The sequence below is a fragment of the Xyrauchen texanus genome, chromosome 14 (assembly GCF_025860055.1).
Source record: "Xyrauchen texanus isolate HMW12.3.18 chromosome 14, RBS_HiC_50CHRs, whole genome shotgun sequence".
NCBI lineage: Eukaryota > Metazoa > Chordata > Actinopteri > Cypriniformes > Catostomidae > Xyrauchen > Xyrauchen texanus.
In genome coordinates this window covers 18,380,077-18,404,967 of record NC_068289.1, presented here as the reverse complement: position 1 = coordinate 18,404,967, position 24,891 = coordinate 18,380,077, and the positions used below count along the sequence as shown (strand labels likewise).

Below are 24,891 nucleotides of genomic sequence, written 5' to 3'. Positions count from 1 at the left end.
GCACTGCGCCCAGACCTCTGGAACCTCCATGTCTGGCCCCTGGACGGGACACAGAAGACTTAAGCAGTCTATCACCTGCAGTCGTAGACACGATCAACCAAGCCAGAGCTCCCCAGGCAGCTTTACGCCCTCAAGTGGCATCTGTTCGCAAATTGGTGCTCTTTGGTCAGTGCTTTCATTCCTGCAGGAGAGGTTGGAGGGGAGGCTGTCCCCCTCCACCTTGAAGGTGTATGTTGCTGCAATCGCAGCCCACCATGACGCATTGGATGGCAAGACCCTTGGTAAGCACGACTTGATTATCAGGTTCCTTAAGAGGTGCCCGGAGGTTTAACCCTTCCCTGCCAAGCCTGTTCCCCTCCTGGGATCTCTCAGTGGTCCTCTCAGGCCTTCAGAGACCCCCCTTCGAGCTGCTTGATTCAGTCAAGCTCAAAGCCCTCTCCTTGAAGAAGGCCCTCCTGATCACGCTCGCTTCCATCAAGAGGGTTGGGGACCTGCAAGCGTTCTCTGTCAGCGACACTTGCCTGAATTTCGATCCGGCAGATACTCACCTCATCCTAAGACCATGACAGGGATATGTACCCAAGGTTCCTACGACCCCCTTCAGGGTTTAAGTCATGAACCTGCAAGCGAAGCTGCCCCGGGAGGAGGCAGACCCAGCCTCTTCGTTGCTGTGTCCGGTACTTGCTTTGCGTATCCATGTGGAGTTTTGTAGCATAAGATCTAAATAAATCAGCGGCAAAGCCATCTTGCCCTGGAGCCTTATCTCAGGTTATCTCAGAATCAACAGAATTTTTTTGCTCAGACACAAGTTTAGGAAGTTATAATTGTTCCGAAAGTTTATTATATTCTCATCAGTAGACGAAGACATGGAACTATAGAGATCAAGATAGAATTCTTTAAAACTTCACCTTCTGTGACAAAATAGTATTATATCTGTATTTCAATCGGGTCAATTCTCTGAGACCATTAAATGACATTCGGTGCTTCAACTCTGCCTCAGCACTTTTAATATTCCCTTCCAATTTCATGAGTTCTTATGCTTTGGACTTTTGGGTGCATGAGGAATACTGTATGATCCGGCCCCTGAGAACTGCCTTAAGTGCCTCCCAAGCCATGCCCACAGAGGATAATTAGATTTCAGTATTTAGCATTTGTTGGAATTCAGGATTTTCCAAAAGGGATACATTAAAATGCCAACTATATGATTTATTTTTCTCCGTATGTGGCAACACATCTAGACACACCAGGGCATGATCTGAGACTAAAATGTTTCCAATTGAGTAATCAACGACAGATGAGATGAGGGACTTCTAATAATTTATTCTAGAGTAAATCTTATGAAATTATGAAAAAATATATAGTTCCTACAAAATAATTCAAAAGTCTCCAAATATCTGTAATACCAAGATTTTACACATCCTGTCAAGTGTCAATGTTGCTCTAGGTGGCTTGCACACTTTTGCTTCACTACAATCAATGAGTCCATCAAAGTTTAAAGTCTCCTCCCAATATTATATCATTTCTTGAAGAAACACTATATCACATATCTTATGCTTAAGAAGAGAAATAACCTTCCTTCTTTTTATAGAGTGCCCCAACACATTCACATTCCATGTGAACAGAGACAATGCACTCATATTAACATTTTACATTTTGACATATAAGAAAAATGGATCATGTGTCAAAAAAAAAGATTATAAAGACCACATTGCAACATTGGTGTGACAATTTAAACCAGAACATCCTCCAGAACAAAACAAACAGATAAAAGAAAAATGTGTGCATTAACCCCGCGCATGACAGCTCCAACTGGCCTCCATCCCTCCAAACACAAACAGTCCAAGTACGCCTACGAAGACCCCCATGACAATTTTGCTGTCAGATTGCTCAAGTCAGGGGTTTCTATACAAATTTTGTGAGACCGAATTACACAGCAAAAGATAATCTATATATCAAACACCAGCCAATAGGCGGAACCAGAACCAAAAAAATGCCCAGTTTCCTCAAACAGTCAAGTGAATGATCAGTGAGCAGGTCCATTTGGCTGCAACGTGAGTATCACAAAATGACTTACTCCATTGACTTTATGAAGGACATTGCTTGCTGTTGGCCCTCCTTAGCATCTATTATCAATTTGGCCGGGAATATTAGTGCAAAATGGACCTACCGTTGATGTGAAGTTTCTTGTATTCCTTGAATCTATCACGTTTCTCTCTTGTCAAATTCACAAAGTCTGGGAACAAGAATATGCTGTGGTTTTTCCAAGAAAGCCTTCCTTTACTTCATCTCGCATAACACTAGATCTTTATCAGATCATCTCAGAAAATTGTCCAGAATTGATCAGGGCCTGTCTCCCTCTCTGCACCGGAACCCTGTAAACTCGCTCGATTCCCAGCTTATGGCCTGTTATGTCGAGCAGATTCGGTAGGAGCCCATCCAGAAATGTCACCATATCCCGACCCTCTTTGGCCTTAGGAATTCCAACAATACCAAAGTTATTCTGACGGCTACTGTTCTCCATGTCCTCCAACTTCTCCCAGACACGCTCCAAATCCACCTTGGTTTCAAGTAGATTAGCAGATAATTCTCTCTCCAATGACTCCAGATAATCAATCCGTTTCTCAACATCCCCCACTCTTGTAACCATCACAGAGAACTTTGCTTCCATGGCAGCGATCGATCAACGCATCACAGCCAGATCCTCCGAGTCAGCAAAGACCTTAGTTGGCAACGACATTGCAAACTTGCCCAGAAACTCTCGCCGCATTTTCCGCATTTCTCGGACCAAATAGACTCCCTGGCTTGCGGCCTTTTCGGGGGTATAAGCTTGAGCATGTAAGTGTCTTTTAATGCCTCCAGAGCCCGAGGATTTTGAATTCTTTGACATATTGTCCTCCTAGAAACAGAGTTTATCGAATCTCACCAGTTTATATAGTTAAAAGTGTTAAATCTAGCAACGTGAGCAGATCTCGCCGTTCACACATAAGATCCTCATATGGCATCATGTGACTCCTCATCAAGTAACGGTTTTAATATTTTTTTAGCATTGTTTACTTGATCTAAGAATTATTAATTTTTTTATAGTGAAATAATTCTGGAAATACCCCATTTGTTATCCATATCATAAAATGATAACATATTTCGTGTTATACAAAAAAAAAGTATTATTACAAAATTTCTTTAAAAACAGTCATATGAATTTCTTAGAATTTCATTCCATTTTAATTATACTTGCTTAAATTTGAATTCAAATTGCAATTCTACATCCTTTTTCTACATCAATTCAAATTCAGTCCAGATTCAGGAATTGAACTGGAATTGAAGTGGCATTCTTCATTCAATTCTGAATTAAGCACAACCCTTAATGTAGGGTTACCCGACATCCCGTTTTTCCTGGGACAGTCCCGTATTTAAGCACTTTTTCTAGTGTCATCACTTATTCTGAAAAAATAGTTTTTTGTCCCGTATTTCCCCTCTCCTAAAAGTTCTCTATTGCCTATGTGGCTTTCTAAGTCACTTGGGTATTCTAATCAAAGGTAGCCAAGGATATGGCTTGTAAAACCAATAAAATCACACAGTGTTATTTTGAAGTACATGATTGGATTAACTAAAAGTTAGTGAACTGATTGGAGATTCAGTTTGAAAGAGCACAAAGATGAAATTGCGGTTGGAAAAATGTCAAGGAAGCGTGCATGTAAATTTAAGGAGGATCTTCAAAAAGAGTTTACATTTCTAAAAAAGGAGTCACAGACAGAGCCTTGTAAAGTGAGGCGTGATATTTGTGGTGCTCGGTTCCCCTTCTGTCGCTCTCTCCACGTTGTGTCAGAGAAGCGACACTAGGGGTCTCTCTTGAGTGCCGATATTCACCTCTGAACTATGAAAAAAGGCCAATGAGAGTTGGCAACCAGTATTTGCATGTCCCGCCCCTGGACATACGGGTAATAAACGGGAGTTCATTCAGAAAATTTCTTCGGAGCCGATGGTCATGTCTGCAACTGCTGCGTATACACACCGAGTTCCTGCTATCCCTCTGCTGCATGCTGTTGGATTCTACGGCGCACAACAGCGGCTTTCTCCTGTTGCACGGCTGTGCACTTCCTGCCCCTGGGCGCTTCGACAGCGCAGATTAAAAAACTCTCACAAGTTTTTTTTCCTAAAAGAGTGATTTTATATAAAAGAGTAATTTCCTCTAAAAGAGCAAAACACAGCGGCGTTGAACGCCCTTTTAAGGACGCGTCTTTATAAAGATGCCTTTCCGCCCCTGTGTTGTTTCTGGATGCGGTAGAGTGCTCTCTGCTTCCGACGGCCACAGGCGTTGTCTCATGTGTCTGGTTAGCGATCACACCGAGGCTGCGTTTGTGGATGGTTCATGTTCTCACTGCGAGAACATGACCATGACAACGTTGCGGTCGCGGCTTGCTTACAACCGTGGGCAAGCCACTCCAGCCGCCCCCCGTGTTGCTCCTTCTTCCCACGGGATTGAGGACGATGCGGCTGGCGATGGAGGTGATTTGGGGATGGCAGCGGGTGCAGCTCTGCCGGGTACGCCCCCTCGGACCACCCGCACCCCAGCACACTCATTGATTCCCGTCCGTGCTCGAGGCAGCGGCGATTCACCTCACAGCCAGTCTGCCGACCCTCTTGCGATGGAAGCAGATGAGCTCACCGCGGCATCGGAGGGCGTGGTATCTGATGCTGAGGACTCCCCTGGGCTGCCGCTTTCATGCCTGCACGCCCAGGCTGAGGCCGACGCACAGATGACCAACATGTGGGCTTGGATTGGAACCGGGCAGCCAACAGTGTGGGCTTGGATTGGAACCCTCCATCCTCCCCACAACCATCACGGCTGGACGACTGGTTCCTGGGGTCTGGGCGCCGCTCACAGCCTCACCCCCCCCCCCCCCGGTTCCGTTTTTCCCGTAAGTGCATGACGAGCTGACGTCTTCGTGGAGAGCACCCCTCTCCACTCGTCACACTGCCACAGGCTCGTCCGCCCTTGCCACCCTCTACGGCAGAGCGCGCCATGGGTACGAGGCGATTCCCCAGGTGGATAGGGCGATTGCGATCCATCTATGCCCCGGAACCCCTACCACCTGGCGAGGTCGCCCTGTACTCCCTTCCCGGACCTGTAGAGCAACCTCCTCGCTGACAGCGAAGGCCTACAGCGCCACCGGACGCGCCGCTTCCGCCCTGCATGCCATGGCTCTCCTGCAGGTACACCAAGCCAAGGCACTACGCAACATGCACGGGGGTGGCCCTGATCCCGACACGCTGCAGGAACTGCGCTCAGCGACCGACCTCGCCCTGAGAACGACGAAGGTCACAGCGCAAGCGCTCGGGCAGGCGATGGCCACGCTAGTGGTCCAGGAACGTCAACTGTGGCTGAACATGGTCGAGATGCGTGAAGCCGACAAGACTCGCTTCCTCAACGCCCCTGTCTCCCAGTTCGGCCTCTTCGGCGACACCGTCGAGGACTTTGCCCAGCAGTTCTCCACGGTAAAGAAGCAGACGGAGGCCATCTCTCACATCATGCCTCGCCGCAAGCCTGCCGCCACGGCCCATGCCCCGTCTGCTCGCCTAGGGCGTCCTCCCGCGGCCAGAAGGCAAGCTCCTGCTCCGCCTCAACCCGGGCCCAGCTCTCAGCCCCAGCGTCGAGCAACCTGCGGGAAGTGCACGCCCCCTGTCTCCAGGACCCCCTCGAGGACCAGGAAGGCTCCCAGGCGCTCCTGAGACAACGCACCCAGAGCCCAAGATGTTAGCTCCGGAGGTGGTAAGACCGCTCCGTCCCCCGGTGGAGGGCCAGGAGGAAAATCCTTTGTTTTTTCATTTGCAGCACCCCCTAACAATGGCTGCGGTACCCAAATTCTCAATAAAAGAACTATTTCCTTTGTCTCTGGGGCACATGGCCGGCAAATGCCGTTCTCACGGCACTCTGCTTTCAGGCCTCAACAGTCCCGGCTCCATGGACGCGGTGTCCCCGCCTTCAGCCCCATGACTTTTCCCCGGCCGGCCAGTTAAGAAGAGTCCAGAGGACGCCAGCATCAGACCTCCTCCTCAGTCACGAACCCGCCCCCTGCCGGATGCGCGGAGCAAGGTAAGTGCTTTGAGTTTATTCTCAGCACCAGAGCCTCGGGACACCACGTTGCCTCCTGACGCCGCATTACCTGTTCCGCACCGCTGCGAAGCCCCGCCAGGTACGTCCAAAAAACTCATCCCCTTGGTGCCCCTAGCACGGAGTTTAGAGGCGTGGCTTTCACTGCCCAACCCATCACGCTGGCTGCACCGGACCATTCGACACGGTTACGCAATTCAGTTTGCCAGGTCTCTGCCCCCCTTCATGGGCGTACATTTTTCCACAATACACGGCCAACATGCCCATTACCTGCGCAAAGAAATCGCCTCCCTTCGATTAAAGGATGCGATAGAGCCTATCCCTCCAACCGAAATGAAGAAGGGTTTCTACAGCCCTTACTTCGTTGTACCCAAGAAAGGCTGCTGCTTACGACCGATCTTGGACCTGCAAGTATTCAATCTTACCTTGTCCAAACTCCCGTTCAAAATGCTCATCCAGAAACAAATTCTATCTGGCGTCCGGCATCTAGATTGGTTCGCAGCGGTAGACCTGAAGGACGAGTACTTCCACGTTTCAATTCGCCCTCGACATCGACCCTTCCTAAGGTTCGCGTTCGACGGCCAGGCATATCAGTACAAAGTCCTCCCCTTCGGGCTGTCTCTGTTCCCTCGCGTCTTCACGAAAGTCGCAGAGGCAGCTCTTGCCCCGCTCCGAGAAGCCGGCATACGCATACTCAATTACCTCGACGACTGGCTCATACTGGCCCACTCCCGAGAGTTACTATGTGCACACAGAGACCAGGTGCTCAGCCACCTCAGCCGTTTGGGGCTTCAGGTCAACTGGGAAAAGAGCAAGCTCTCCCCGGTCCAGAGCATCTCTTTTCTCAGTCTGGAGTTAGACTCAGTCCCAATGACAGCACGTCTCTCCAACGAGCGTGCTCAGTCAGTGCTGAAATGTTTTTCTTCCTTCAAGCCAGGCGCCGTGGTCCCGCTAAAACGTTTCCAACAGCTCCTGGGGCATATGGCATCCTCTGCGGCGGCCGCGCCGCTGGGGTTGATGCATATGAGACCACTTCAGCACTGGCTCCGGACTCGAGTCCCGAGACGAGCATGGTGCCGCGGCATGCACAACGTAAAAGTTGCCTCTGCCTGCCGCCAAACCTTCAAACCCTGGACAGACCTCTGCTTTCTAAGGGCAGGAGTACCCTTGCAGCAGGTGTCCCGACGCGTTCTGGTCACAACCGACACCTCCAAACTGGGCTGGGGTGCCGTGTGCAACGGGCGTGCAGCCGCAGGCCGGTGGAACCGAGGCCCGCTGCGCTGGTACATCAACTGCCTAGAGCTGCTGGCTGTTATTCTGTCCCTGCAGAAGTTTCTTCCGTTAATTCGGAACAAACACGTCCTAGTCAGGACAGACAGCAGCACAGTCGTAGCCTACATAAACCGACAAGGCGGAGTACGCTCCCTCCACATGTCACAGCTCGCCTGTCGTCTCCTCCTTTGGAGTCAGCAGCGACTCAAGTCGCTATGCAAGGTCAGGGAGGACGAGGAGCAAGTCATTCTGGTAGCCCCTTACTGGCCCACCCGGACTTGGTTTTCGGACCTCACGCTCCTCACGACAGCCCCTCCCTGGCGAATTCCCCTGAGGAAGGACCTTCTTTCTCAGGGACGGGGCATGCTCTGGCACCCACACCCAGACCTCTGGAACTTCCACGTCTGGCCCTTGGACGGGATGCGGAAGATCTAGCCAGCCTACCATTGACCGTCATAGATAAGATCAATCAAGCCAGAGCCCCCTCTACCAGGCATCTTTACGCTCTAAAGTGGCGTCTGTTCGCGGACTGGTGTTCTTCCTGAGCCGAAGACCCGCAGAAGTGCGCAGTTAGGTCAGTGCTCGTGTTTCTTCAGGAGAGGCTGGAGAGGAGGCTGTCCCCCTCCACCCTCAAGGTGTATGTCGCCGCTATTGCGGCCCACCGCGACGCGGTAGACGGCAAGTCTCTTGGTAAGCACGAATTAATCATCAGGTTTCTAAAAGGTGCCCGGAGGATAACTCCCTCCCGGCCTAACCTGTTCCCCTCCTGGGATCTCTCGGTCGTCCTTACGGGACTCCAGAGACCCCCCTTCGAGCCGCTTGACTCAGCTGGACTCAGGGCCCTCTCTTTCAAGACTGCCCTGCTGATCGCGCTCGCTTCCATCAAGAGGGTCGGGGACCTGCATGTGTTCTCTGTTAGCGACGCTTGCCTGGAGTTCGGTCCGGCAGATACTTTCGTGATCCTAAGACCGCGACCGGGCTATGTGCCCAAGGTTCCTACCACGCCCTTCAGGGATCAGGTGGTGAACCTGCAAGTGCTGCCCCGGGAGGAGGCAGACCCAGCCCTTTCACTGCTGTGTCCAGTACGTGCTTTATGTATTTATCTGGACCGCACACAGAGTACCAGACGCTCTGAGCAGCTCTTTGTCTGCTTTGGGGGACAGCAGAAAGGGAACGCTGTCTCCAAGCAGAGACTCGCCCACTGGGTTGTCGACGCCATTTCCCTGGCTTATCACACCCAGGCCGTGCCCCCCCCCCTTGCAGGTCCGAGCTCACTCCACCAGGAGTGTTGCGTCCTCATGGGCACAGGCTAGGGGCACTGCCCTAGCAGACATTTGTAGAGCAGCGGGCTGGGCAAAACCTAACACTTTTGTGAGATTCTACAATCTCCGAGTTGAGTCAGTATCGTCCCGTGTTTTCTCAGGTACCGAGCCCGTAGAACTAGGTAGAACGCCCACGATCTGACCGGGTGAATCGCTTGCACCTAGCGCCCTTCCCCCTAACCAGGGGAAACAGTGCGCCTTCATTCCCAGGAGATCTCAGGTTTGGGACACTGGTTGATTCCTCCCTAGCCCTCGTGGGTTGCAGTTCAGCAGAGGAACTTGCCGACCCAAGCCACTGCGGGTACTGCAAGCTACCCTGTACTGGTATAGGTGCTCCACAGGTAAGGCCTCCTCGGACTCCCCCTGTGTGTAACACCACAGTTCTGTCCCCTCTGGCGAGCGGACTCCCGTGTATCCCTTAGGCAGTCGCGGCTGCCTCAGTTGCCGTGCTGTATGTTCCCCCCTCTATGAGGCTGGATCCACCACCGCACCAACTTTTCCACATAGGCCCTAAGGCAGGCCTGTGATGGTTTTGCCACTTAAACTTGCCTCCCCTCTCGGGTCTTCTCCGCCCTGAATAAGGGCTAGGACCCCCTTCCCTCAATGCATGTAAGGGCCCCGGCCTTAGTTGCTCTAAGCGAGAAACATAGAGAGAAAAGAGGCCCGGCCAGGCTTGGCCCATTCCCAGGTTGGCGGCCAGCACCTTGTTCCCCCCCAGGGTAACGATAAGGAATCCTGATGGCTTAAATGGGGCATTGGGGAAGGGTACGTGCAGCCTGATACAGTTGGTCGTCCTGCACGTAAGAATACCTGCTCGCTCCTGTATCAGCAGTTCACGTACATGGCTCAGCGCATGGCACTTTTATAAGTGGACCCCTAGTGTTGCTTCTCTGACACAACGTGGAGAGAGCGACAGAAGGGGAATGTCTAGGTTACGTATGTAACCCCTGTTCCCCGATGGAGGGAACGAGACGTTGTGTCTCCCCTGCCACGTCGCTGAGCTGAGCCACTGTTGTGGCCAGACCATTTCCGGCTCCTCAGAAAAATCCGGAATGAACTCCCATATTTGCGCCGCTTAAATACCCGTAAGTCCGGGGGCGGGACCTGAAAATACTGGTTGCCAACTCTCATTGGCCTTTTTTCATAGTTTAGAGGTGAATATCGGCACTCAAGAGAGACCCCTAGTGTCGCTTCTCTGACACAACGTCTCGTTCCCTCCATCGGGGAACGGGGGTTACATACGTAACCTAGACGTTTTTCATTGCCAATGGAGAGGCTGCACTGACATTGCGCATCATGTTTATACAAAAAAGCATGTGGATGCTGCTAAAACTAAGTTCAGCATCAGTGGTTACCTTCAAAAGAGTGGCTCATTGGAGAACAGAAAAACTTGAGTGGGCCCTTCTGAAAGACAACCCAGTGTGGAAAGGCATAGAGAGCAGCCTCAAAAACTTCAACTCAAGAATCACGCTCTCAGTTTGATTGAAGAAATCACACTCTTTGATTGTTACTCACTGTCACTCGTCACATCACTGAGTGGAAAATGAACAAGATGGCCATGTCTGAGAGTTGGACAGATGTTTTTCTTGAGCTGGAGAGCAAGACAATCAACTTATGAGTCTTAGCCAAGGTTGTGGAGTTTGTTTTAAGGCTCCCTGGAACATCTGCATCTGTGGAGCATGTGTTCTCATTAATGAATGCATCATGGACACCAAAGATAAATCTCGACTCAGTGTAACAGTCAAGAAAGCAATGCTTTTCGTACGTCTTAATTTTGGACCGGACTGCTCTACATTTTACGATAAACTCTTGAAATAAACTCAGCGAAAAGTACAAGGTGACAACAGTTACAGATGTCGATGCACCCTCTACTTCGCATTGATCTCCGTCTAGGCAAGTATACGTCAATTTCATTTTTGCTGGGAGGGGGCTGTCCCGTTTTCCAAAAGCAGGAATCTGATCACCCTAACTGTACATCACTAGGAGGCTCATTAATTCATGACCACCGCTACAGCGAAAAAATATCAAAGCCCACTTTATGTCATCACACCCTTGGCCCTTGAGCTCAGTTCAGAAACAGAGAGAAAGCAAGACAAACAGGGTGGCCTAAATATTACTGCACGCCAAAGGACACGCATCCTTTGGTGTATGTAAATACGCACTAAATATGCAGTAGTATGGCCCAAATGAAAATAACCCAATGTTCTTTGAAAATATGTTTTTATTATTAGCCACTCTCCCGGAAAACTGATTATGGTGGCGATTTTAATTGTACAATTTCTCCACGTCTGGATCGCTCAACTGGTATTGTTGTGTTATCCTTGGATAAGAAAATATACAGACAAAAATAACTCTCTTGTGGAGCCGGTGCAACAAAAACATTTTCTCGAAAATACTACTTTTTAGTCTCAAATGATCTCTTACATCATATTATGGACTGTACATATTATCCCATAATAATATCTGACCATGGTGCTGTTTCTTTAATCTATCAATATATACTACATGTCAAGAACTCTGTGAGGTGGAGATTACATCCAAAATGGTTACATGATCAAGATTATTTTTTTTCATTTGTAGGATCATACATAGATTTATTCTTTTAGTTTAATTTAAATGAGATTTCTGCATCCACAAGATGGGAGGCCTTTAAAGCATATTTATGTGTTCAAATAATTAGCTACACAAGAATTAATTTAGAAATGCTAAATTTAGGGAGGGGGGGGGATTAAAGAAATAGAGACTATAATTCATTAAAATCCAGATGTACATCTAAATCAAAAACTTATTTCTATTAAAGCTCAATATAATGAGCTGTCAATATCTAAGGCAGAAAACATAATTTAGCATCTAAAACAATCATTCTATGATCAAGGGGAAAAGACAGGAAATTACTTGCTTGCAAAATTAAGAAAATGGAGGCAGAAAGAACTATTTATATTCAGACCTCTACTGGAGAGCTTACTGCTGGTCCTCAGGAAATAAGTAATACATTTGTGTAATTTTTTCAGACTCCGTATACATTAGATTCTTTGCAATATCATTATTAACAGTCACAGTTTTTAGATAATTTACAAATACCTTGTCTGGAAATTATAGGGACTGTCTAGACAAAGAAATAGGGGTGAGTAAGATTGATGTGGCAATTACTAATATGAAAAGTGGAAAATCAGCTGGCCCAGATGGTTTGAAAATTGACATTTACAAACAATTCTCAAATAAATTAGCTGGACCCCTTTTCAAAATGTATATTGAATCTTTTCAGAATGGTATTCTTCCCTAACTTTAAGAAGTGCACTGATTGCTTTCATTGCTAAACTAGAAATGACATTATCTAAATATGAATAATTTAGACCAATTTCATTTCTTAATTCCAACGTAAAGATCTTTGCTAAACATTTAGCTCTAAGATTGGAGAAGTATCTTCCATCTTTAATAGAAATGGACCAATGTGGGTTTGTTAAAAGCTGTTAGGCTTTCCGCAATATTAGGTGCATATTCAATTTACTGTGTGTTAGAGAAGGATCTAGGGACGCTGTATTTTTTTCTCTAGATACTGAAAATGCCTTTACTGTAATAGGGTTGAGTGGCCATATCTTTTGTGAAGTACTCTCTAGATTTGGGTTTGGGAAGTGTTTTTGTAAATGGATTAAATTGTTATATTCAGAACAAATGGCAGTGGTTAAAACAAATAATATAATTTCAAAACCATTTAGATTATTCTGTGGAACTTGTCAGGGTTGACCTTTGTCCCCATTATTGCTTGTTTTAGCCGTAGAAGATTTTGCAATGGCTATTAGAAGTCACCCCAAAATTAAAGGAATTAACAGCAAGTATGGAACACCATATTGCAATGTTTGCAGATGATACAGTGTTGTTTTTAACAGATTTGAAAAACTCTATCCGAATGCTCATTGATTTGAATACTTTTCAGACGTTGTGTCGAAGAAGCGACACTAGGGGTCTCTCTTGAGCACCGAATATGCCTCTGATCTATGAAAAAAGGCCAATGAGAATTAGGCAGACAGTATTTGCATACCCCGCCCCCGGACATACGGGTATAAAAGCGACATCACCGCTTTTATACCTCAGCGACGTGGCCGGGAGGACACAACGTCTCGTTCCCTCCATCAGGGAACGGAGGTTACATACGGAACCAAGACGTTCCCGTCTGTCGCTCACTTTGACGTTGTGTCGAAGAAGAGTTTAAGAGAACTGCATGGAGTGATGACTTAAATACAGAAATCCTAGATGAAGAATGGAGAACATATATTACACCAGACAAATTTAACAAGTTCAACTCTGACATATCTGATATTTGTATCAAATGTAATTCACATAAAGGTGTCTTATGCTTTAAAGGGAAAAATGAAACTATTTTATAAAATTTGGGGTTTATTTTTGGAATTGATAAACATACATGACATGCAGTTACAATAGAAAAACTGTTTTATGTCTAGATTTATATAATGTATTTATGAAATGTATTGGAATGTGGTGCTGTCTGATTATTTATTTATTTATTTATTTTGTGTGTGTGTGTGTGTGTGTGTGTGTGTGTGTGTGTGTGTGTGTGTGTGTGTGTGTGTGTGTGTGTCTTTTCTGTTTATAATCGTTATTGTAGACTGTAATTTTTTTTCTTTTGAAATGACAATAATGAAGTGGGTGGGTGGAATATTAACTTTCTATTTTGTTTCGTTAAACATACAAAATCTGTATAAACATTTATTCAAAAATATAGAATAATATGTACAAAATTGAAATATGCACTAAATGGACATCTTTGATTTTCCAGCAATGTGATGCTGTATGTGTTTGTGTCTATTCACAGTGCTTTGGAATGTATTTGTATTTTTCTGCTCATATCAGCATGGATTGCTTGTGAACCAGTCATAATACACTTCAAGTTTTGCATGGGAACTGTTGTTGAAGGATGGGGCAGTTAAAAAAAAACACTTTTGAACCCGATCGCAAAACCGTATATATTATACGGGTATATATATTTTCCAATGCAATGTTTTGGATGCGCGGTATGTGTTAACTCTGAAATGTAGTTTTACAATGTTGATGGGCTTATTCATTCTCCTCTGATTAAGTTTCAAAAATGGTTGTATTTGAGGGGCTGCACAATTTTAGTAATCATAACAGTGGGCGTTTATACATTGAAGTTTAAAGGAGGCACTAATGTCAATTCCAAGCATTTCAGACAGAGGGCCAAAGACCATATATTACTAAATTATGACTGTTTTGGTGCAAAAAAAAAAGCTTTACACACATAATCAGTCGACCCCAGGGAAGAAAATAAAATTATAAAAAAGATATCAGAATCATGACCCCTTTAATATTGTTTCTATGACACACACATTAACTACCTCATAAAGATGCTTTTCAACATCCATAGGCCTATAAGCTTTTTTAAAATAGTTTTTATATGAAAATATGTGTAAGACCAGTGGTTCCCAGGCTTTTTACTTTCAAATTTTGTGTTCACATTCAAACCAACGAACACTGGTATCACTGCTGGTTGGACATTAGGTGGTACTATGAGGTAATTTTCTTTAAGCAGGTATATGATTAAACCTAAATAAAGCAAGACACCTTGATTTCAAACTTTGAACTTAATTTTTTATTTATTTTAACAAAAAATTCAAATGAAACTGGAAATTTTTTTAATATGTGTTGTTCAACATTTTGAAAGATGGCTTTACAACAGTTGTGAAGGGCAACATCTCTTTGAAAACTAACCTAATTCATCAGTGAATTTTCTACCTGTCGGGTATTTCGTTGTCTGGGAAAAATACATAATTTGTGTGATTAAATGTGTTTTGTACCCTCCTTCATATATATATATATATATATATATATATATATATATATATATATATATATATATCGCAATATCAAATTACATTGGCAACCCCTGGGCTGAGGGATCAGTGAATATTCTTGCTGTAGTGATTTTGCAAGAAAATTAAATAAATGGAAGTAACATTCCATTTACTGTCAGGCAAGTATCCATCTAAACATGCAAGTGGAAAATTACTTACACAAATGAAGACATAAAAATTTAAAAATAATAATTATAATGATGATAATAATCACTGAAATATAAATCATGGTTCGAGGTGAATGTGTTTTTGTATTATTTTAAGATTTAATCACAGATGTATAGGCTATATATAAAGTGACCCTGCAGAGTTGCGTTCACAACGAACTGTGGAAATAAAGTGAACTGAGATCTGATGTCATTTGCAGCACTCATAGACGATACTGTTCTTGCAAAAAAACAATTCAGAAGTCAGAAACAAAGAAAGAGTGAAAACCTTTTACATGCACATGTTCCACGAGACTGCATGCCTCCGTACAAACAGTGTGTCATATATACAGCCACTCCCTTACTTCATTGTACCAAAGAAGGGCGATGGGTTGCAGCCAATCTTGGACCTGCGAGTTCTGAACCGGGCCTTACACAGTCTCCCGTTCAAGATGCTAATGCAGAAACACATTTTGTCGTGCATCCAGCATCAAGATTGGTTTTCGGCGGTTGACCTGAAGGATGAGTACTTTCATGTCTCGTTTTACCTCGACACAGACACTTCCACGGTGTGCTTTTGACGGGCGGGCACAAGGTCCACTCATTCGGCCTCTCCCTGTCCCATCATGTCTTCACGAAAGTCGCAGAGGCAGCTCTTGCCCCGTTAAGGGAAGTGGGTGTCCGCATACTCAACTACCTCAATGACTGGCTGATTCTAGCACACTCTCAATTGTTGCTGTGCACGTACAGGGACCTGGTGCTCAGGCAACTCAGCCGTCTAGGGCTTGGGATCAACTGGGAAAAGAGCAAGCTGGCACACAGCTGGCCCCAGAGGCTGTGCAAATATGCGTTCCCCCAGTGCTTTGTGCACATACTTGGATCGCACGCAGAGCTTTAGACACTCTGAGCAGCTCTTTGTCTGCTTCGGTGGACAGCAGAAAGGGAACCCTGTCTCCAAACAGAGGCTTGCCCACTGGATCGTGGATGCCATCGCTCTGGCATACCAGGCCCAGGCCATGCCCGCCCCCTTGGGAATACAAGCACACTCTACTAGGAGCATCCTCGTGGGCACTGACCCATGGCACCTCTCCAGCAGACATCTGCAGAGCAGTGGGCTGGGCTACACCTAATATCTTTGCAAGATTTTACAATATCTGGGTTGAGCCAGTTTCGACCCGTGTTTTGTCAGGTACAAACAGGTAGAGTTTGGTAATGCGGAACAACTGGCCGGATGTATCGCTTGAGTATAGCGCCCTTCCCCTCCCCTGAGGTGAAAGCGTGCGGTTTTACACCCAGTTGAGTTCACGAAGTTGTGGACCCTGGATATCCTTCCTCCCTAGCCCTGTGGCTCACGAATTCGGCAGATGAGTTTGCACCTAGACCCACTACGTGGACTAATATGCCCTGTACTGGGATAGGTGCTTCACAGGTGCCCTGTCAACAGACCTGCATCTCCCTTGGGCACAGCCCTCTCTACCCCCAACCGCCATGTTTATAGAGCTCCTCCCCTTTGAGGCAGGGCCTACCACCACGCCCTTTCCATGTGTGGCTGGTGAGCCCACATGTCATATTGCCACATGTTGACCTCCCCTTTTAGGCAGGATGTGGTCTCCGTGGGCTCTTTTCCCCCTGAAATAAAAGGAACAGAAAAGAACACCTTCCCCAATGCGTAAAATAGCGTAACCTCCATTCCCTGATGGAGGGAACGAGACATTGTAATGGCCGGACCTCGTCTTGGTTCATCAGCACAAAACCTGAATGAGAGTGGGCATTCCTTCTCCTTTTATACCCGTATGTCTAGGGGAGTGGCATGCAAATTCCACATTTTCTCTGTTTGGGGCTCTCAATGCGACCCCTAGTGTCACTACATCAACACAACATCTCATTCCCTCTATCAGGGAATGGAGGTTATGACAGTAACCAAGACGTTTTGGTGCCAGATGGGATGGTTTGAGTATTTCTGTAACTGCTGATCTCCAGGGATTTTCAAGCACAACAGTCTCTAGAGTGTACTCAGAATGGTTACAAAAACAAAAAACATCCAGTGAGCGGCAGTTCTTTGGTTCTGCGGAAACACCTTGTTGATGAGAGAGGTCAACGTAGAACGGACTGGTTTGAGCTGACAGAAAGGCTTACTCAGATAAACACTCACAAACACTTACTCATAAACACTTGCAGTGAGCAGAATAGCATCTCAGAATGCACAACACGTCAAACCTTGAGGAAAATGGGCTACAACAGCAGAAGACCACACTGGGCACTTTATTAAGACCATAGTGCTTCTTATAAAGTGCCCAGTGAGTGGACAACTAACACTTATTAAATATAATAATTTCAAAATAGCTAATTTGAACTTCTGATTGCAGAATTAAACATCATCCTATTGTTATATATATAAAAAAATTATTTAAACAGCTTCAGGGTGGGTTGCACCAAAAAGGATTAACCTTAAATTCAGATTTAATTATCTAATAATTCTGTTGCACCAAACTATAAACCTTGTTTAAAAATAATCATGGTTAAATTTAAACCACCGTTTTAATCCTGATTTAAATTTCACAGTAAATCTAGATTAACTTTAATCATATTGCTCCATTGCTTTAAACTCAGATTTAAAATTCAGTTAAAGATTAACTTTAAACTTGCAGCTGAGGAGGTTTAAATATAGACAATGAAAACACTTTTTTTAGTTTGCTTGGGGACAATGAAAGGGTACCTCGAAGAAAAATAAGGGACAGACTGAACCTTGTTGAGTTTTATGACAATGAGGTATTTTCAAAAAGGTATCGATTCAACAAGGAATGTGTAATTATATTAAATGAAAAAATTGGACCCCTAATTAAACATAGCAGTGATCAAAATGCAGCTATACCACCATTGCTCCAGCTTCTGATAGCCTTGCGCTTTTATGCCACTGGTTGTTTCCAGATGGTGGATGGGGACCATTCTGGAGTTCATAAATCAACTGTGAGTAGAAATGTTGGAAGGGTATCAGGGGCAATTGCAACTCTGAAAGATTAGTATATAAGATTTGCACTGACTTGGCTTTTATTTGAGCTGCCTTTTGTGCCGCTGATCTTTGTACTAACCAATGTAGAAATGTTTAATTCTTTTACCTGCACAAGTTTCTTTTTAGCAGAGACAATTTTATGTTCTCACTCAAAAAAGAAATAAAATGGTGTTATTATTATTTTGTTACACTGTTTAATCCATCATGGTGGACACAATTAATCACAAATGAAAAATGTAATCACAGCTTAACATTATAATCACTGATTTGTTAATCCATGTTTAAATTTAAGTGGTGCAACACAACTTGAATTGAAATAAATCCTAGATCAACAAATCTTTGATTAGCTCTAAACTCTTCTTAATTTAATCCTTATTGGTGCAACCCACCCTCAATGTAGCTTGTAGTGCAACTAACATTTTTTTTTTTTAAAGAGTAGCTGTAGTTAAACTATTTTAAGTTATGAGTAGCTTATAGCTTGGAAAGCTGCAGTTTCAAAGTAGCTTCACCAATACTGACTGTCATATGCTGCTGATGCCTGACATAACATCAGTAGCTTGTATAGCTTATATGACAATAAATTACTGCCAAATCAAGCCTTCTTTAGCCAAATAAAACACTGCATCAATGTGCACTTCACAGTCATTCCAGGATGGACTTCAAAAACACTTATTTATTAATCTTACAGTTCATTCAATATCCTTTATATTTAAACATTGCCCACCAACATCTAATCAGTTTACTCAAATAATGCACAACTGTATTGTATTACACATAGATAACTAATATTGACATATTCATGCTGTATAGCCAAGCTCCCCCAGCTGAGCCTGGTTTCCCCCAATCATTTTTTTTTTTCCATTAACTAACATCTTTTTGAGTTTTGGGTTCCTTCCCAGCCTAAAGACAAATAATTTTTAAGGCATGATTTTCAATTACATTTTTCAATTAAACTGCTCAATTAGGACTTTGATTCGGAAAAAATGACAGCATCCTTTTCCGTAAATCTGCTTTGAAATTATGTGTGTTGTGAAAATTGCTACACAAATAAAAATTACTTGACATTAATGTAGCACAAAAATTAAGGAACGTGTGGCAATGCAAACACATTAGAGTTTCAAATCTTTAGAACTACTGGAGTGTTGACATATTGTCTTAAAAATGATGGTTGTGTTCACTCACTTGAAGGTGATGATGTTGGGGTGCTTGAGCTTGCGGAGATGTTTGATCTCAGTCTCTTTGATGTCTCTCACTTTCTTCACGGCTACTTCCTCACCATGGAACTTGCCCAAGAAAACAGCCCCTTGTGCCCCACTGCCCACCCACTGCAGCTCCGAGATCTCCTCAAATGGTACCTCCCATAATTCTACAAGACATATTTGATAAGACCAATCAAACTCCCTAAAATGACCATATCACACACCATCAACTCTCAGATAGTGTTACTCACCCTCATAGCTCTGTTTGTGTTCTGTTGAGTACGCTTTCCCAATCATCATCCACACAGGCTTCAAGCATCCAAACAAACCCTCCAGAAAGCCCCCTCCACCTGCCTGCAGTCTAAAGCTGTCAGACTGGTTGCGCACAGCTCCGCCCTCTGCTCCGCCCTCCTGAAGCTTTAGCACGCTATTAGAGAAGTTTGCGGGCTCGTCGCTCAGAGTGGGGCTGTTGCTGTGGGTGCCGCTCCCACCCCCCACAGGGTCAATGGAGAGTACATTACGGAGAACGCATTGGGTCGGAGTGAGTTCGGTGTCGGGTGTGCTTGCGGGCACCTCAGCATCCGGGCGACAGAAAGGTGGATCGGAGAGTGGAGTGCTAAACCCTGAGAGAGAGGGGGAAGGGGCATGTTGTTCATGGACACAAGCCATCAGGGCAGAAGGGGTGGGGGTGGCCACCCTTAAGATGAGTCGCCCACACCACTCACTCCGAAGAGCTACTGTTCCTCAATACACCTGTAGAAAGGAATGACAAAGCAAGTTAGTATGGAGAAAGGGGGTTCTTAGTTTTATTAAAAATGGCAATAGACAATCTCTTCAGGATTTTGTGATCTTGCGGTCACAAGATTTAATGAATTTTCAATTACTCTCTATAATTTTTGGCAGTTTTTCTGCATAAACCATGAATATGAGGTAATCTGATTGCTTTTCTCCAAGCAGAAAAACAAATGCTTGAAAATCTTGATGCAGTCAAGGCATATCTAAATGCATAGCCACCGTTCTGCACAGCCACCTTTTAGTATTAGCCAGGACGTCCCATATTTTGACCAAAAATTACAACGTCCCTTACGGGATGCCTATTGTCCCGTATTTTAGAGTTGAAACTCTCAATGGGGGTGCTATCACGTTCCCTTTTAAAATCCTTGTATAAACTTTCTCGGGACTACAGAAGGCACAAGTACATCACACATAGCGTTTAATCTTTACATGCTCTTCAGGAAGTGCTCTGAGTGTGGTCCGTGGTCAGTGAGATGGTCAGAGTTAATTTGAAATGCTCATACAGTATAACGTACTGTTGCACTGGAAAATGAGACACAAAAATGCTTAAAATTCCCATATTTGGAAAGTAAAATGCAATTAGAATTTAAAATGCTTGCGGTTAGATCAAATGATCGCTATCAGGCGATGTAGTAATCGCAACAGGTCTAATTATTTGTGTTTTTAGTTTACAGTTTATAGTAGGTATTTTAACCATACCACAGTTTACTTGTCTGAAGCAGAATATTTTTATATAAAAATAATTAAGGGTCTTCCAATGAACTCGAATTAGCCATATCACAGGTTTCACCTCTTAAATGTATCATATTTTTTTCTGTGTATTTATTAAATCTTTGCTTGCAAACACTAAAATATCAGTCACTGACACAAATTACAATAGTATGCTATGATTATTTTTTTAGTTTTCACTGCAAAAACAACACAAAACGGCAGTGTTAAGTGCAACAAAATCCTAGTGGGACTGACTAGAGCACAACAGTGCCAGAGTTGTAAGCCATGAACCAAACTAGCCAGCTCCGAGGTGAATCACAACATTACAAACTTTGATTTGGAGAGTTGATGATTATAAGTATGAACAACAACAGTATTTTGATTTAATTGCAAAATATTTAGATATTTCCAAAAATGTAAGTAGTTTAAGTGTGTAGAGAGGCTGACGTGATTACTTCATTCATAGAGTGTTATGGGCGATTACCGCAGAGCTCTTTTGATGAGCTTTGCTCATTACAATTCTCTAATTGGTGTATCATTTCCCCCATGATCAGAATCATGGGTGGAGCAGTTTGCGGCAGGTCTGTCTTAAAAGGTTTATAAGCTATTGTTAAAAATCAGTTCACCTATGGAGAAAATGAATGTGACTGTTGGGCTCTATTACTTATTAGGAATGATAATCAGTGACTACAGGATATAAGATATTGCATATTTTGAACTAATGGTATTTTTTTATCACTGTCTCAGGTATTTGTGATAATATTCAAATCGCATTAGTGGTCAACCAATGTGATTTTTTTTCAATGCCAAATACCATGAAAAAGTGCCAAATGGGAGTGACATTTGCTTTGGCAAGTAAATAAAATGTAGTGGAAATATTTAAGACCGGTACATTTTCTCAATTTACTCGCCATATGCAGATGCAACATGAAATTATGGACACTGGAGATACTAATACCAATATTTTATTTATAACAAAAATAATAACATTAAATGATAACAAATAAAATATTGTATACTAAATTGCTTATTACATTTTTTACTTTTACACAATACTTACTTAAAATTCACTAAAATATAGTTAAAATTCACTCAAACATATTTAAAATCACTCAAAAATATGTAAATTGGAAAATGTGCATAAACAAAAAAAAAAAACTGGTGGTAGATTTAGGAGCTGACAGAATGGTTAAAGAATAAAAGTTAAGCTCAATCAACAGCATTTGTGGAATAATGTTGATTACCATATAAAATGTATCATTTTGTGTCCCTTTTCTTAACAAATTAAATTACATTTTACAATGTGGCACTGTAAGACAATGGAAGTGAATGGGGTCCATTTTTGGAGGGCAGAATGTGAAGTTTATAATTTTATGAAAACACATTCATTCTTCTGTTAAAACTCATTAAATTAGTTGTTTTACTTGTTGGGTTTATTGCATCATGGCATCAAAGTTGTAAAATTGGCTATAACTTTATGCAGAAAAGGTTGGTAATTGATTTTATCACACTTTAATCATGTTGCATGCATATTGTTTACATCTTGTGTCTAATATTTGAATGTTTACAGATTGGCCCCATTCACAAATTTTTGCTTTTTTTTTTCAAAGAAAAGGAAGGAAAAGTCTGAATAGTGTTTTGTGGTTATCAACATTATGCAGCAAATGCTGTCGATAGAGCTTAACTTGAATTGAACCCGGAATATTCCTTTAATAAATCAGCCACCACTTTAGTTTATTGTGGGCGTCACTTTAGTTTATTGCCTAACTGGTGCAACTAATCTCAAAAAGACCCAATATTGGCCCATGAATCCACTTGGCCAATAAATCAGTCTATCATTACTCAACATACATGATTTTCATTTTTTAATTGTTGGAGTTATGAAGAAAGCAGTAACCAATGACCCAAATAGTTCTGACAATAACAGTTCTTGTAACAGTAACAGCAGAAGCATTATGGAAGATACATATTTCCATGAAATACATTATGTGCTTTAGAAAACCCTTCAATTCATTTTGGTTGTCTTGACGTAGAGGAGCTCCTCTACGCGAACCCACGGACGCATCGCTCGCGTCACGTCACGTCAGGCTCAACACAATACGACAAAATTGTATAACTAACGCACGCGTTCTCATGGTACGATTCTACACGCGTCCTTTAATTACAATTAAAAACATCATGCAAATATAGGCGACGATCATGAGCCATTGCCCTACGCGACGAATGAAAGGCAAATATCTGAAAGCGTTCAGATGTGATGTCATTGGCGTCAATGGCGCGTATTAACACGTCCAGCCGTGGAGCCGAGTTAAGTAGCCTACCGCAATAACTGAGAGGACACACACACACACACACACACACACACACACTACTATAATTCAAAGCTATTCAGCGTTTTTTCTTTTCTGAACGCACATTCTGCAGGAGTATTAGGCGATCAAGCGCAGAACATCGCAAATACACTCGCGTCATATATGATATGCTTTGCAGATGAACAGTACCAAATCTCCGGGGGTTGCTGTGTTCGCGTTGTCAAGTGACGGGTGGGATCCGATGTTGTCCTCGCAGCTCCGGGACAAATGTAGTATCTCTACGCGTTCTCCTCTTTAGCAGTGTGTGTGTTTCTCCTTACGGGTCGATGGGATTTCATCCGGTCCGGATCAAGCTCCATCGGATGAATCGTATGATCATGGATTCGGGTCCATTGCTCGAACGGAAGGAGCTGTTTCACCTCTATGGTGCTGAAGTGACGTCAGAGGACGACATGACGCCCACTGGGGCGGGGGGCGGGGGAGGGGGGGGGCGTGCATTTGTGTGTGTGTGTGTGTTCAGGCACATTTATGTAGTGTCTCGCTAAATTACATTTCATGACTTCACTGTATTTGATAGAATGTTATTTTAAAGCGTTGAAAAGGCTTGTTCGTCTGTGTTGTAGTCAGGATGTTGATGTAGATGCTCTCCGCGCGAGAACGGGATGACACCGAGGATGCTACCGATTTCATATAAGTTTAAGGTACAACGCGGTCAGAAATATTCAATATTCATGGAGTAACATTATTTCTGTAAAAAATATATATATATGGTTAAAGAAATGTTATTTTAAAATCATGTAAATATTTAGGAAGCTAGAGAAGCCTTTGACCCCACTGACGGCCTAGGGCAAAACTTTTCATATAGCAAGGTATTTTAAGTAAAAACAACTTATCCGTATTCAAAATAATCACTTCAGCAAATGGTGTACCGCTTTTGTGTTTATTTTGTCACTTTTGGAATTACATAACCTCTCAAATCACTTGCATATCATTGGCTTCAAATCTATTCTTTCCCAGTTATGAAATTAATGGGGGCAGCAAAACTGGGCTGGTTGTGACGTCATCACAACAACATTCCGCAGTCAATGTGACCAATTTATTACAATATATATGTGCAATATATATATATATATATGTATATAAATAAAATAATAATAATACACCAATTTATACCAGACCAGCTTCCAAGATTGTCAAAATCACGGTGACTGACTAGTTATTTATCAACCTACACATTGAATGCTGATGTAATATAACTAAAGAGATTCAAATCTACTTCTGTGCCACCAGCACAGAGAGAGAGACTGGCTATACACTTGTCATAATCACAGTTCACACATACCTCTGATGAGGCAGCTGTTTTCAGTTTCGGACAGGGCCGTAGCAGTAATTTTAAAAGTGGGGGACACACAGATTTTAGTTGGTGGCTTGCACAGACCCAACACTTACAGTGCAGTATTAATATATTCAAGTATGTATTAAAATGTACATATGATATTAGTATTACTTTAATATATACATATTATTTACTTTTAATATTTGTAGTTTTAAAGGATTCAAGTATTGCAAAATTAGCTGCAAAAATAACATCTTGTGGAGCACTTGCTTCTGTTTCACACACAATAATAAATGACTGACCACAAGCTGGTCTTGAATAAATAATTTAATCAATCACAATAATGACAATTGTGCATGTGCACAATTTTATTTTTACTCTGTGCTTGTGCATTGTGGGATTTAAATGTATCCAAGTGGCTCGAGTTTTTTGACTACATTCACCGAATATCATTCAGATCCATTTAATGATTCAGTAACCATTTCTGGTGATGCCAGAAGGTGACAAATGAGTGTTTTGTGTGAAATTAGTTAGTCACTGAATCAACGATCAAAAGAAAATTGTAATCCTTTCAAATTTGTTTCTGCAGACCTGCAAAGGGACTTTATCAGAGGATTTAAGCATTATAAGAACAAAGCAAATCTATCATTGCCTACAGTTTGTGAGCTGCTGAGCATGACTTTTATCAAAAGACAACAATAATAGTCTTATAATAATTATGAGTTTCAATAACTCAATAATTAATGTAAAACAAAGCGTGTCTACATATCAATTCACTTCAGTAAAAT

The 24,891-nt window shown here is 43.3% G+C and overlaps 1 protein-coding gene across 1 annotated transcript in view; it reads right to left on the bottom strand.

Annotated features, from left to right (window-relative positions):
- The window catches only part of LOC127655169 (mitogen-activated protein kinase kinase kinase 12-like), a 52,216-nt gene extending 29,042 nt beyond the window's left edge, over window positions 1-23,174 (bottom strand). Inside the window, exons 1-3 of the mRNA XM_052142816.1 lie at window positions 22,957-23,174; window positions 19,201-19,702; window positions 18,933-19,116 (exon numbers count right to left, since the gene is read on the bottom strand). Coding sequence (XP_051998776.1) covers window positions 18,933-19,116; window positions 19,201-19,618 — 602 coding nt within the window. The 5' untranslated portion in view covers window positions 19,619-19,702; window positions 22,957-23,174. The remainder of the gene's footprint in view (window positions 1-18,932; window positions 19,117-19,200; window positions 19,703-22,956) is intronic.
- Between the last annotated feature and the right edge of the window lie 1,717 nt (window positions 23,175-24,891).